The sequence below is a fragment of the Dermacentor variabilis genome, chromosome 9 (genome assembly GCF_050947875.1).
Source record: "Dermacentor variabilis isolate Ectoservices chromosome 9, ASM5094787v1, whole genome shotgun sequence".
Classification (NCBI taxonomy): Eukaryota; Metazoa; Arthropoda; class Arachnida; order Ixodida; family Ixodidae; genus Dermacentor; species Dermacentor variabilis.
The window spans coordinates 5,376,919-5,389,079 of record NC_134576.1 but is presented as its reverse complement, the minus strand read 5'-3'; the positions used below and the strand labels follow the sequence as shown (position 1 = coordinate 5,389,079).

General features: G+C 44.7%; 1 protein-coding gene across 4 annotated transcripts in view; it reads right to left on the bottom strand.

The window, feature by feature from the left end:
- The window catches only part of LOC142558596 (26S proteasome non-ATPase regulatory subunit 13-like), a 283,634-nt gene extending 274,483 nt beyond the window's left edge, over positions 1–9,151 (bottom strand). Inside the window, exon 1 of one of the 4 annotated variants that reach the window (XM_075670747.1) lies at positions 8,913–9,151. In XM_075670747.1, the coding sequence (XP_075526862.1) occupies positions 8,913–9,013 (101 nt within the window). In that variant the 5' untranslated portion in view covers positions 9,014–9,151. The remainder of the gene's footprint in view (positions 1–8,912) is intronic. The other 3 variants (XM_075670746.1, XM_075670749.1, XM_075670748.1) reach the window with 3 other exon arrangements.
- Positions 9,152–12,161: the final 3,010 nt, after the last annotated feature.

Below are 12,161 nucleotides of genomic sequence, written 5' to 3'. Positions count from 1 at the left end.
CTGTGGTGCCATTTGCCCTTCCACTTTCCAGTCTTATGTTTTACTACTACAAATAATCTTGGGAGTCTTAACCAGCACCACCACTCACAAAACTTGGCGGCGGATGTGGGACATCCTTACTGCCACAGCCGTCACGAGTAGAGTATGTGATCCGTTTGGGCAAAGGCAACTGGTCAATAAACCCACACATGCGACCAGAAAAACCTAATTAGTTCCGTAACTCATTTGTTCTACATGGAGGGAGTGCACAGTCGGGTATTAGTGGTTCGGAATGATTTTTCGCAAGAAGACAGTCGATGCTGGACGTCGGATTTTGACACAGGGACCTTAACACTATCGCGTTAAAGAATTAAGCCCAAGTATGAGGTCATGAAGGCAATGTGCAAGGACCGTAAAAATAACAACCACGTGGTAACCAGCAATGGTAACCCCAGCTGTGCATATCCCACCAGCGACCGTCAGCAACACGTACGACTCGTATCAAGGCAGGGGGCACAGCGGGGGGGGGGCTTATGGGGGCCTCAGCTTCCCCCCCCCCTAAATTTTTTTCGTGCTGTAGTGCACCACCGACCAAAGCAACCCACGGCACCGGAAGTCATTCTGAATTTTTTCCTAGAATGTCTTTTTCATGCTCGAAAAAGACAGACATTTCAGCGCGAACATTGCAAACTCGGGCTCGATTTCGTGGAAACGCCCATGCACCTGCCGTCACATAACGCAAGGAGCCCCATCCAAGCACAACGTTTCAAAGGTGTTTTTTATGGCGAGCGGGCTCGTCGCGGCATCTCGTGGAGGCCGCAGAAGCTACAGAGCACGTGGATTTCAATTCTGAAACTTAATGGGTATGAAGTTCTCATAAACTCTTGATGTAAAAGGTGCATTGACATTTCCAAAGTCATGGTTTAGATATTAAATTTCAGAACTTTCTGGGTTTAATGTTGTTATAAACATTTTACGCCAAAGGTGCAATGAGTTTTCTAATGTCGCACAATGGACCATATAACGAGTCAAGCCAAATCAACACGCTATCAGACAAGTTGACAAAGCACTGCAGCGAGGTCCGATAAGACGAAGCATTGTGGTGGTTTATTGTTGTCATCATGACACAGAAAAAATTACCTGTGATTGTCTGTGATTAATCTGCGATTGCCCAACATGTTTATTTGCCTTGTTTCATGCATTATACGCAGTGACTTTCTCTAGATAAGAAGATTTATTGGATACTTTTACGTATATTTAAATATCTTGTTGCCAGGTTTTGTGTACACCTGCAGTGAACTTTGTTTCCAGTGACACTTTTTTGCCCTTTATGAAGCTGTACCTTCGCATTTGCATATTTCATTGTATGTTCGCATTTCTAATTACGGGGGCAAGTCAAACGAAAGTGAGCCAACCCATCACGCGCAATAATGGTTCAGTTCATTATCTGCGAGGCATGTGCGTAGCACATGGGCATCTCTCATTTACAAAAGTGACACACAGGTGTGAAGATAAATGTTCCTTAATGCTCTCATACGCTGAGTTGAACATGATTGTGTGACATAATGGACGCTGCAAAAGTTCAACAGGGCGGTTTCATGAAGTTTGTGGTAGCTGAAGGTGTTTCCCAAAAATCAATCAGTCGCCGTATGGCTGCTGTGTACGTTGAACATTGTATTTCATTGGGCACTGTGAAGCATTGGAGCAAATGGTTCAAAGAAGGATGTGAAAGTTGCAAGTACTATCCAAGACCGGGCCAAAGCCACCGTACAATCACCCCCAACACAACTGCAAAGAGTGGTGAGCTGATTAGACAAGAACGGATAAGCATCGATGAAATGGAAGAGTGTGCGACCATCAGCCACAGTTCTGTTCACACCATATTTCATGAAAATCTTGGTTATTGGCTCTTGTGTGCGCAATGTATGCCCAAGATTTTCAACCACGACAGGAAGTTGGAGAGGTTCGGTGCTGCAATGACTCATTTGATCCGGTACCGCAATGAGGGTGACGACTTCTTGTCAGCAATTGTGACCAGGGACGAATCATGGTGCCACTACTACGAGCCTGAAACACAAAGGCAAAGCTTACAGTGGAAACATTCGAATTCACCACCCCCAAAGAAAGCAAAGGCCGTCATTTGCAACGGAAAGATGTTGTTTACTTTTTTTTTTTCCACGGGCAGGCGCCCTTACTGATCTAATTAGCTAAACCTGGAGAGATGATCAATCGTCTCTGATATTGTGAAACGCCGGATCGGTTGTGTGTCGCAATCAAGAACAAATGACGTAGAAATTTGACAAATGGGGTCATCTTGCTCCATGATAATGCCCGTCCCCACGTCACTGATGTGGTTAATACAAAACTGGCAAAGTTCAAGTGGGAAATGCTGCAACATCTGCCATACAGCCCAGACCTGTCACCTTGCAACTTAAACATTATGGGGCAATTGAAAAAAAAACAGCTCAAGGGAACCTGGTTCATATCGGACGATGATGTAAGTCAGTTACAGACTTTTGGAAGCAGCACCTCAAAGAGTTTTATGAGAAGTGAAACAAGCAACTCGTCAGTGGGACGAATGTCTAAATACTCATAGAGACTACTTTTAAATAATGTACCCGGTTTGTTGTATATTCGCATTGTCTCACTTTCATTTGTCTCACCCTTGTATATTTTGCAGAACTGCTGCTTTTTATATATGCTCTCTGTTCCGACAATAATTTCAGTGCAATTGCTCACAATACACGACCAATGACAGCTGCTCCTGCGCAATACATTGGAACAAAGAACAGCGTCATTGAGATTATTTCCTGGCCATTGCATTTGTACAAAAATGTACACAAGATTCTTGGATGACAAAGTTTCATTAAAATATTTGTCCTCAACTTGTTCATTTCATAGCCTTTACATTTTTCATATCAGCACCATGAACTGCTTTGCTGATTTCGAGTTGATACAGTTCTAACGTTCGTGTGATAGTTTCGCTACATATTAAATAGACAAAAAAACATGGAAGCATTAATATCAGTTATTGCTGGTACAATTTTTGGGTCATTCTTTCATGAAAGAATACATATTTTACTTGTCTTCACAGTGCGTAGCATTCAAATTCGTTTGCAGCATATTTGGCAATGGAAATTCAGCTATTCATGTATTTGATCCCTTGACAAATTCCCTAACAAGGAGGCCGAGCTGCAACGTGAGCCCCCCCACTCCCCGGCTCACGTCTGGCTATGCCACTGGTTCGTGGGGGATGTAAGAATCTTCTTCATACGAAGACGAAAACTGGCACTCATTACAGAGACGTGTACCCCAGTATCAACCAAAGCTCTGACAGGGACACAGTCAACGTGGCCTTCAAGAATGTTCTGGTAAGGGCAGCTGAGGATTTTGGGTCAAAGTCGACAGTGCAGCTTCACCTCCAGAAGCAGCGCATTCTAGTTTTCCAACGAAAAGTGACGCCTAAAGGACGACAAAGAAGAACGGTGGCAAGCTAGTGAATGAGATGGGCGGCAATGCGGCAGAGGCAACTTCGCATAGCAGGTACTCCTCGGGGACATTAGGTAAAGGATTTGGTGTGGGGAGGATAGCGGCTTGCAGTATGGAAGGGACTGGAACAAGTGGGAAATGGCCTATGGGACCAAGAGGGCCAATGGCTGTGGCTATAGAGAGCAATGTGTCCAGCTTGACTGCAGCGGAAACAGAAGGCTTATCATTGGCTGTTCTCCATTCCGACGGGTTTCTGTAATGATGAAGGGCATGCGATCCGCGATGAGGCCTGTCCGCGGAGACTAGGGTGGCATCAGGAGTGTTCACGGCGGAGACAGTAGAGGTGTCGAGGTGTCGGATACCGTTGTTTTATAGGAAGCCAGATAAGTGGCCTCAAGTTCTCGATGAACGATGTGCATCACGTCTGATGTGGATGACGGACAAGGAGCTGCCTCACAGGACAACGTTGCAGCAGTATTCAGCCGATGCTTGAACTGAGACGAGGTGTGCCGGCATTTCGCTTGCTCTAGACGATGGCACTCTTTGATTACACTGTCAATGGTAATCACGTCGGTGAAGACAAGCAGACTGAACGCGTCATCCGCAATACCCTTCAAAATGTGGGCAATCTTGTCAGCTGGACATCATCTGGTCAGCTTGTAGAGACAAGGTGAGTACATCCTATATGTACAGGTAAGGCTCAGTTGATGTCTGGGTACGTACCCCCAGTTTTTCTTGGCGGCAAGCTGTCGACCAAATCGATTGCCGAAAAGGTTGCCGAGCTGCTGCTTGAATGCGGGCCAGCTGGTGAGATCATCCTTATGGGTCCGAAATAAAACGCGAGGGGTGGCGCTGAGGTAAAATAAGACATTTGCCAACATTATAGTTGTATCCCAGCCACTATTTGCTCAATTGCTCGTACTCATCCACATCAATGCTGTTCACTCCGGAAAAGGTCCCAGGATCGCAGGGCTGTGCGAGGGCGATAAAGTGGGTAGTAGTAGTCGCAACTGTAGCTGGCGGCAATGTGTGATCACCTGGAGGCATGGCAGTAAATTCGAGGTGGCGTCCACTGCAAAGCTCATCAGAAGTACTCCACATCTCCACCAAATAAATGTTACGTGAAAGCACAGTAGGGAGACTATTTAGAGGGTGTATTTACAAGGGTAGCAAGCGTTGGCCAACATGAAAGCCAGCCACCATCAAGCAAGGTACGTCGTCGTCATCAGATTGGCAGTGGCCACTTATGGGTACGTCCCACTAAATCCAAGGGTCGACATGATCCTCTTCGAGTAGTACGTAGTAATGTGCAACGTAACAAACTGCAGAAACAAAACCAACTCAATCACTCAACTAATTACACAATAATAGCTAATACACAAATCAGACTAAATAAGACAACTAACAAAACTAATTAACTAATTAAACTAACAAAGCAAACAAACTGATGAACCAAGTTACCTAACTGAAATAACAAAATTATCTACTAATAACGTACCTGACTACAATAACTAAGCAAATATAGTGAGCTTGCTAACTAATAAACTAATAGCTAGCACACTGAACTAGCTAACCAAATATAACTGACTAACCAGACAACATGCAAAAATAGACAGCCAAATGAAACAGGTTGTGCAAGGAAGGCTACTATATGGGGGAGGGGGGCGACGTCAATCAAAATGATGCAATGTATAATTTACACACAAACACATCGCACATTATATTATTTTGCCAAAAGCTCCCATTGCAAGTTCACTCTACAAACATGCTGAAATAAATGTGGAATAGGCGCCTTTCCTCGTGAAAGATTGGCATGATCGTGCAGCTTGTCCATCTGGTGCGGCAGAATGTTCACATGCGCCAGCGCCTCTGATGCCACCTTCTGTCCCCATACGAATAGATCAATTATTCATGTATGGGGTTCTAGGACCTAAGGGCCAGATGTGGCCAAGGTGCGCCATGCATGTGGTGATCGGTTTTCAATAAATTGCTTGTGAAATGGAGATATATGCTTGGAATGGTGGATGTAGCATGGCTGTAAATAGGCCTAAAATCAGTCGCTGTAAAGAGCATAAAATATATAAGTACTAAAACAATGACAGTGACCACAGATGCGAACTATGGCGATAAATGTTTTGTTATGCAGGGTTGATGTAATAAAGCCTGTAGGTGAACATAGCACTACTGCCTCATCAGGGCCCTTGAATGCAAGGGCCTGGAGACACGTGCTGTACTAGGTGTACCTAATGCAGCAGCAGCCTCTCGTTAGAGGCTGTCCTATGCAACTTTTGGCCTGATAATTTGCAATGTAAGAATGTCATTGAAAAAAATTTAAAACAGATTTGGTGTAAAATATTGTGCTTGTGCCAGGAAACTGTGCTGGGTGTAGTGTGATATGTTGCCGATATGCTAAAGGGAAGTGTTTCTTCCTCTTGATTTCTGCTTCCCCACACTTCACAAGGGCGTGGAGAACAGTCAGCCTTTCGCCACATCTGCCACATGTAGGAGGTTCATCGCCACTCAACAAGAAGTTGTGTGTAAACTATGTGTGACCTATTCTGAGTCGGCATAACAGCACATCAGTTTGTCGTGATTTTATTATTAATAGGAGAGTGCTGTGGCTTAATTAGATGAAGTTTATTTGAGGTTTGGGCATCCCACAAACATTGCCAATAATCTTATTATTTATTTTTTTTTCCCGAAGGAAAGGTTCGAATCTATGGCGGAAACAGCGATAGAAGAGTTGAAATGTTTTGTTGTTGTGGATGTGGCTATTTCGTCAGCGAGCATATTACCCTCAATGCCTTTGTGCCAAGGCACCCAGCATATTATGACATGTTGATTAGATGCATAAATAGTGCACAGGAGTGCATAAAGGTCAATAACTACAGGATTTTTATGCTATTCTAGCACTGGCAAGCCTTGGCAGCACTTAAAGGGTCTTTAAATATAATTGCTTTTCTAGTTCAATTGTTTGGCGTGTTTTGCAGCTGACAATAGTGCATAGGCTTCAGTCGTAAGTATACTTGTTTGAACGTGCAAAATGCCGCATTCCAAAAATGGCAGGCCAACTGCTGCAGTCTACTAGTTTGCTGTATAAATTTTTCAGCAGCGTCACTGATAAAACCTATTAAATAAGCTACATCGTTGTCGATATCAACCACATCAATGTGATCTCAGTCTAAATGTGCGAGCTCTGAAAACAGCTCCCATTTGGCTGTGCCAACCTTCCATCAGGGAAAATGTGAGAAGCACCCACCTTGTTTTCTTAAACTATAAATTATTGGGGAGTGATCACTTCTGTAGGGATCCTTTAATTTGCTCCATTCAAGGTGTGGCATGAGTGTACTTAGTGCTATATTCAAATCTATGGATGAGTATATTTTGTGTGTCATGTTATAGTATGTTGGCTCTTTTTTATTAAGCAAACACAGACAAGAAAGTTTTCAAATAAGCATCCTCTTGCATCACAGCGAGAACCTCCCCACAGTGTGCTGTGTGCATTGACATCGCTAACAACAATATACGGTTCATGAAGTTCATCAACAAAGCTTTCAAAATCAGCTTTACAAAGCTGATAACTTGGAGAAATGTACATAGAGCTGATCATAATGAGTTTATCGAAGAACACCGCCCTTGCAGCAACTGCTTCAAGGGCTGTTCAGAGTTATAACTGCTGACAAGCAACATCCTTATCAACTATCATAGCCACACCACCCGACGAGGCGGTAGCGTCATTGCAGTCTTTGCGAAAAATGACATGCTGCCTTAGAAAGTTTTTGTTTATTTATTTTAAATGCATCTCCTGGACACACAGCATCCTGAGGCTATATTTACGGAGCAGCTCTTTAATGACATCGAGGTTATGGAGACGTCCTGGTTAGGCCCGCTGCAGGGCAAAGGCCTCTCCCATACTTCTTAATCGCATCCGCCCACCTAACTTTCTGCCCTGCCCTGCTACGCTTCCCTTCCAGTCCGTAACCCTTAATGACCATCGGTTATCTTCCCTCCTCATTACATGTCCTGCCCATGACCCCCCCCCCCATTTCTTTTTCTTGATTTCAGCTAAGATGTCATTAACTCGCGTTTGTTCCCTCACCCAATCTGCTCTTTTCTTATCCCTTAACGTTACACCTATCATTCTTCTTTCCATAGCTCGTTGCGTCGTCCTCAATTTAAGTAGAACCCTTTTCTTAAGCCTCCAAGTTTCTGCCCCGTACGTGAATACTGGTAAGACACAGCTGTTACACTTTTCTCTTAAGGGATAATGGCAACCTGCTGTTCATGATCTGAGAATGCCTGCCAAACGCACCCCAGCCCATTCTTATTCTTCCGATTATTTCAGTCTCATGATCTGGATCCACTGTCATTACTTGTCCTAAGTAGATGTATTCCCTTACCACTTCCAGTGCCTCACTACCTATCATAAACTGCTGTTCTCTTCCGAGACTGTTAAACATTACTTTAGTTTTCTGCAGATCAATTTTTAGACCCACCCTTCTGCTTTGCCTCTCCAGGTCAGAGAGCATGCATTGCAGTTGGTCCACTGAGTTACTAAGCAAGGCAATATCATCAGCGAATCGCAAGTTACTAAGGTATTCTCCATTAACTCTTATCCCCAATTCTTCCCAATCCATGTCTCTGAATACCTCCTGTAAACACGCTGTGAATAGCATTGGAGAGATCGTATCTCCCTGCCTCACGCCTTTCTTTATATATTGAGATTTTGTTGCTTTCTTTATGGAGGACTACAGTGGCTGTGGAGCCGCTAAAGATATCTTTCAGTATTTTTACATATGGCTCGTCTACACCCTGATTCCGTAATGCCTCCATGACTGCTGAGGTTTCGAATGAATCAAACGCTCTCGTAATCAATGAAAGCTATATATAAGGGTTGGTTATATTCCGCTTACTTCTCTATCACCTGATTGATTGTGTGAATATGGTCTATTGTTGAGTAGCCTTTACGGCAGGATTCCATAAAGGCTACACAACAATAGACCAGTACCCCGGCCTTTCGAAAGAGAAAAAGATGCATGCTGTCAAAAGAAGTTTGTAGAACCCCAATAGGGCCAATGAAAGCTCAGAGTTTGGCGTCGCACAACGTTTAGTAATGAATATCGGCTCATTTCCCGCAGTAACAATTGACGATTGACGATGAACATATCAAAGAATACTAATTCCTACGCAATTTGCGATCAATGCGTTCGATTTTCACGTGTCCAGTGGGTACGCGGACACACTCTTGTAAACAAAAGGCAATCAAGAGCTTGTAACGCTTTTTTAAATGTCATGTTCAAGCATATTGCATAAGCTCGTCTGCCCAACGTGCTCGTATGGAGACTGGAACTGCGGGCGTATCAGAATACGAGGACACCCTGCACGACGGAGGAGCACGATCGGCGCTGGGATTTTGTCGCACTGCGCTCAAAGCCGGAACGTACCGCTTGTTGTACAACTCCTCGAACTCGGCCCACTGCTGCGACAGCTCGGGCGGGCTCTGCTCCTGCTGCTTCTTCAGGTAGGCACCCACGTCTTTGGCCATGACGGCGACGAATACACTTGCCAACGTGCGCGTTCTGACCAAACGCGGCAGCCTACAGCAGAGCGTTTTGCTTTTGCCAGTCACGCAACACCTACATAAATTTATAGAAGGGAAAGTGTACGTTCCACAGTGCAACGAAAATAAGCATGGATGGATGGATGATTGTGGCTCAACCCTTTGAATCGGGCGGCGGCGGCGCGCGCCACCTAGCCTTTAATGGTTCTATATGCATGCATACCTATGTGTTATAGTGAGAAACTCTATGCCTATGTATTTACTCCTTTACTTTTGCGTTGATATTGTCCACCAATCAGATAGCCTCCGTTTAGTTATTTCTACCTGTTCAAAGTCTATTCTACTTTCACTGTCTTTAAAACCCAAGGCTTTGAATAGTTCCCCGTTAGATTCAACTGCAGGGTGAAGTTGTTTACAAGCAAGTATCAGGTATTCCACCGTTTCCTCCTCCTCTCTACACGCCTCGCACACCAAATCTATCTCCTGGTATCTGGCTCGGTACGTTTTAGTCCTCAGTACACCTGTCCTGGCTTCGAACAACAATGAGCTTCCCTTAGAGTTATCGTAAATATTTTCTTTGGCTATTTCTTGCTTAAACGTCCTGTATGTCTCCAATGCCGATTTGGTTTGCATCTCTGTACTCCACATACCCCTCTCTGCCTCCTTAACCTTTTTCTTGACAGATGATTCCTTACTTGTTCCTCCGCTACTGCCCAAGTATTTGCTTGTCAATTTTCTAGTTCGCTTCCTCCACCTCGTGTCAACATTCCTCGTGTATAAGTAACTGAAAACCTTCCTAGCCCACCGAATTTCCCCCATTTTTCTCAATCGCTCCTCAAATGCTATCTTGCTACTAGCCTCTCTGCCCTCGAAAGAAGACCATCCCAGATCCCCCTGCACTCCTAGATTTGGTGTCTTGCCATGTGCTCCCAGAGCGAGCCTACCCACACCACGTTGCCTAATTTCCAACTGTTGCCGGGTCTCTGTTCTAATACATAGAACTGCATCGGCAAAAGTCAGGCCTGGTACCATTACCCCCTTCCATATCCCTCGTACTACCGCATACCTATTGTAGTTCCACAGTGCCCTACTCTTCATAATCGCTGCACTTCTGTTACCTTTAGTCGTTAGATATTTTTCGTACTCTGTCAGATACTCAATGCCATTATTTATCCACCCCCCAAGGTACTTGTATTTATCGACTATCTCCAGCATGGCCTCCTGTATCTTATGCTCGCCGCAACTGTTATCATTAAAAGTCATGACTGCTGATTTTTCTTTGCTAAACTTCAAGCCTAACCTGTCTCCTTCTGTACCATAGAGTTTCCTACAAAATTACCACATATGTCCATTAATTCCTGCAGATCTTCTGCATTGTCAGCCATTAATACAATATCATCCGCGTACATCAGTCCTGGTAATGACTGTTCAATCAATTTTCCTTGCTTGAGAAATGATAGGTTGAAGCCGAGTCCGCTTTGCTGTATTTTGGCCTCTAGACCTTGTAGGTACAGCATAAACATCAGCGTGCGTCTATTTGTCGTACAAAAATCCCTCACGTGACCTGATCCTAGGTGCCTAGGGACAGCATCGTTTAGGGATTTTTGAGAAGGAGCGATGCTGGCGCCGAGCGACGCCGTGGCATGTTCGTCCTCGGCCTGATCGTTCTCTGGGCCGCGCGTTGTTCAACATTGCTCATGTGATTGTACTACGTGCGTTGCTTGTGTGTTGGTTGTAGGTTCTGCGTTACTTGGCGGAAAGCCGCGAGTAGTGGTGGTGCGGCAGTGCGGCTTTCGCCTCGGTGAGCTCTGGCAGTAGAGAATCTGCGTTGTGTGACCCGTGCTTCCTTGACAATTGAAATGTCGAAGTGGCCTAGCGCATCGGCAGCGAAGTTCTGCGAACCGCGATGTGGCGTCGCCGTGTCCGACTTTGCTTAACGGACATCGAGGGATGTGCTGCTCGCTACAAGTCATGTAAATGCGACTGCGTCGACCGCCCACAGTTCAGTACTGAATGTGTGTTAGGTGTGCTGTGCTTGAAACGAGTGGTTCAGCTGTGCAGCGGGGGGTGGTGGAGGAGCAGAGTGGCTTAGGGTCTCCATTTGCACGTTCACAGATATGTGCTCCCGTTTTGGTCTCATTAGCGGCTGTCGCGGGATTGTGGTGTGCTCCTTGCCTAGTATGAAGTTTACGTTGCTAACACACAGCATGTTCACGTTTTTCCGTGCTAATGTCATTTGCATGACGACCGAGTTGAAAACAAGGCATATGTATCTGTTGTTTTCGTTTGTGTTGTAAATTACTTCCTGTTGTGGAAGTTCTGGAAGTCTTATTACGCATGGAGTACGAACGTAAACATATAAACATATTTCTGTGTGTGTGAAATTATGAATTACCCAGAATAGCCTTTACGACTGATCAGTGGGCTACACAGCCTGTGTGAATCAGCTACCTTTTGTTGCGACGCTCTTCCATGTGGTAGACTGATGCACGGAACGCGTTTATTTCTGTACTGTTGTAAAAACCATTTGTTTATTCACTCAATACAAATGTACTGCTTCTTCGCCGCAGTGCATTTTAGTTACGCGGTAAAGGATACTAAATGTGGGAGGGGGCCGCTATCACCCAGCATAGTATGTCCACTCAGGCAACCTGAGAGGCGGCGGTTGCGCGAGTGTATAATCATAGGGTATAATTAAAGAACTCTTTTTATGTCCAGTGACAGTGGCCCCTTTCCACTTTTAGTACGCTTCAACACAGTACATTGCTTAGGCTTCACCGCAGAACATAGGTGTATTGCAAAAAAGGTAATCTTAAGAAGCTCAATTATGCAACTTTTCTTTCGTAGCTTGCTACACCGCAATACAGAGGTGCAAATAAGCATCGTGCAGTAAAGCATACTAATAGTGGAAAGGGCACATAGGTTTGCTCATTATTTTCAATTGTGATATAATTTGCAAGTGCGTCTGTGCTCTTGGCAAGCTTAATTGACAATTCTTTGTACATTACAAATTCATATTGCAGGGAAGCTTACTAAGGCACATTCGTCATTTTGTAACGCATTATTCACCTTCAATGCAGGAGCACAATGCGGATTCATGCCTATGCTTCTGGCTGGACTGCACATGCTCTTT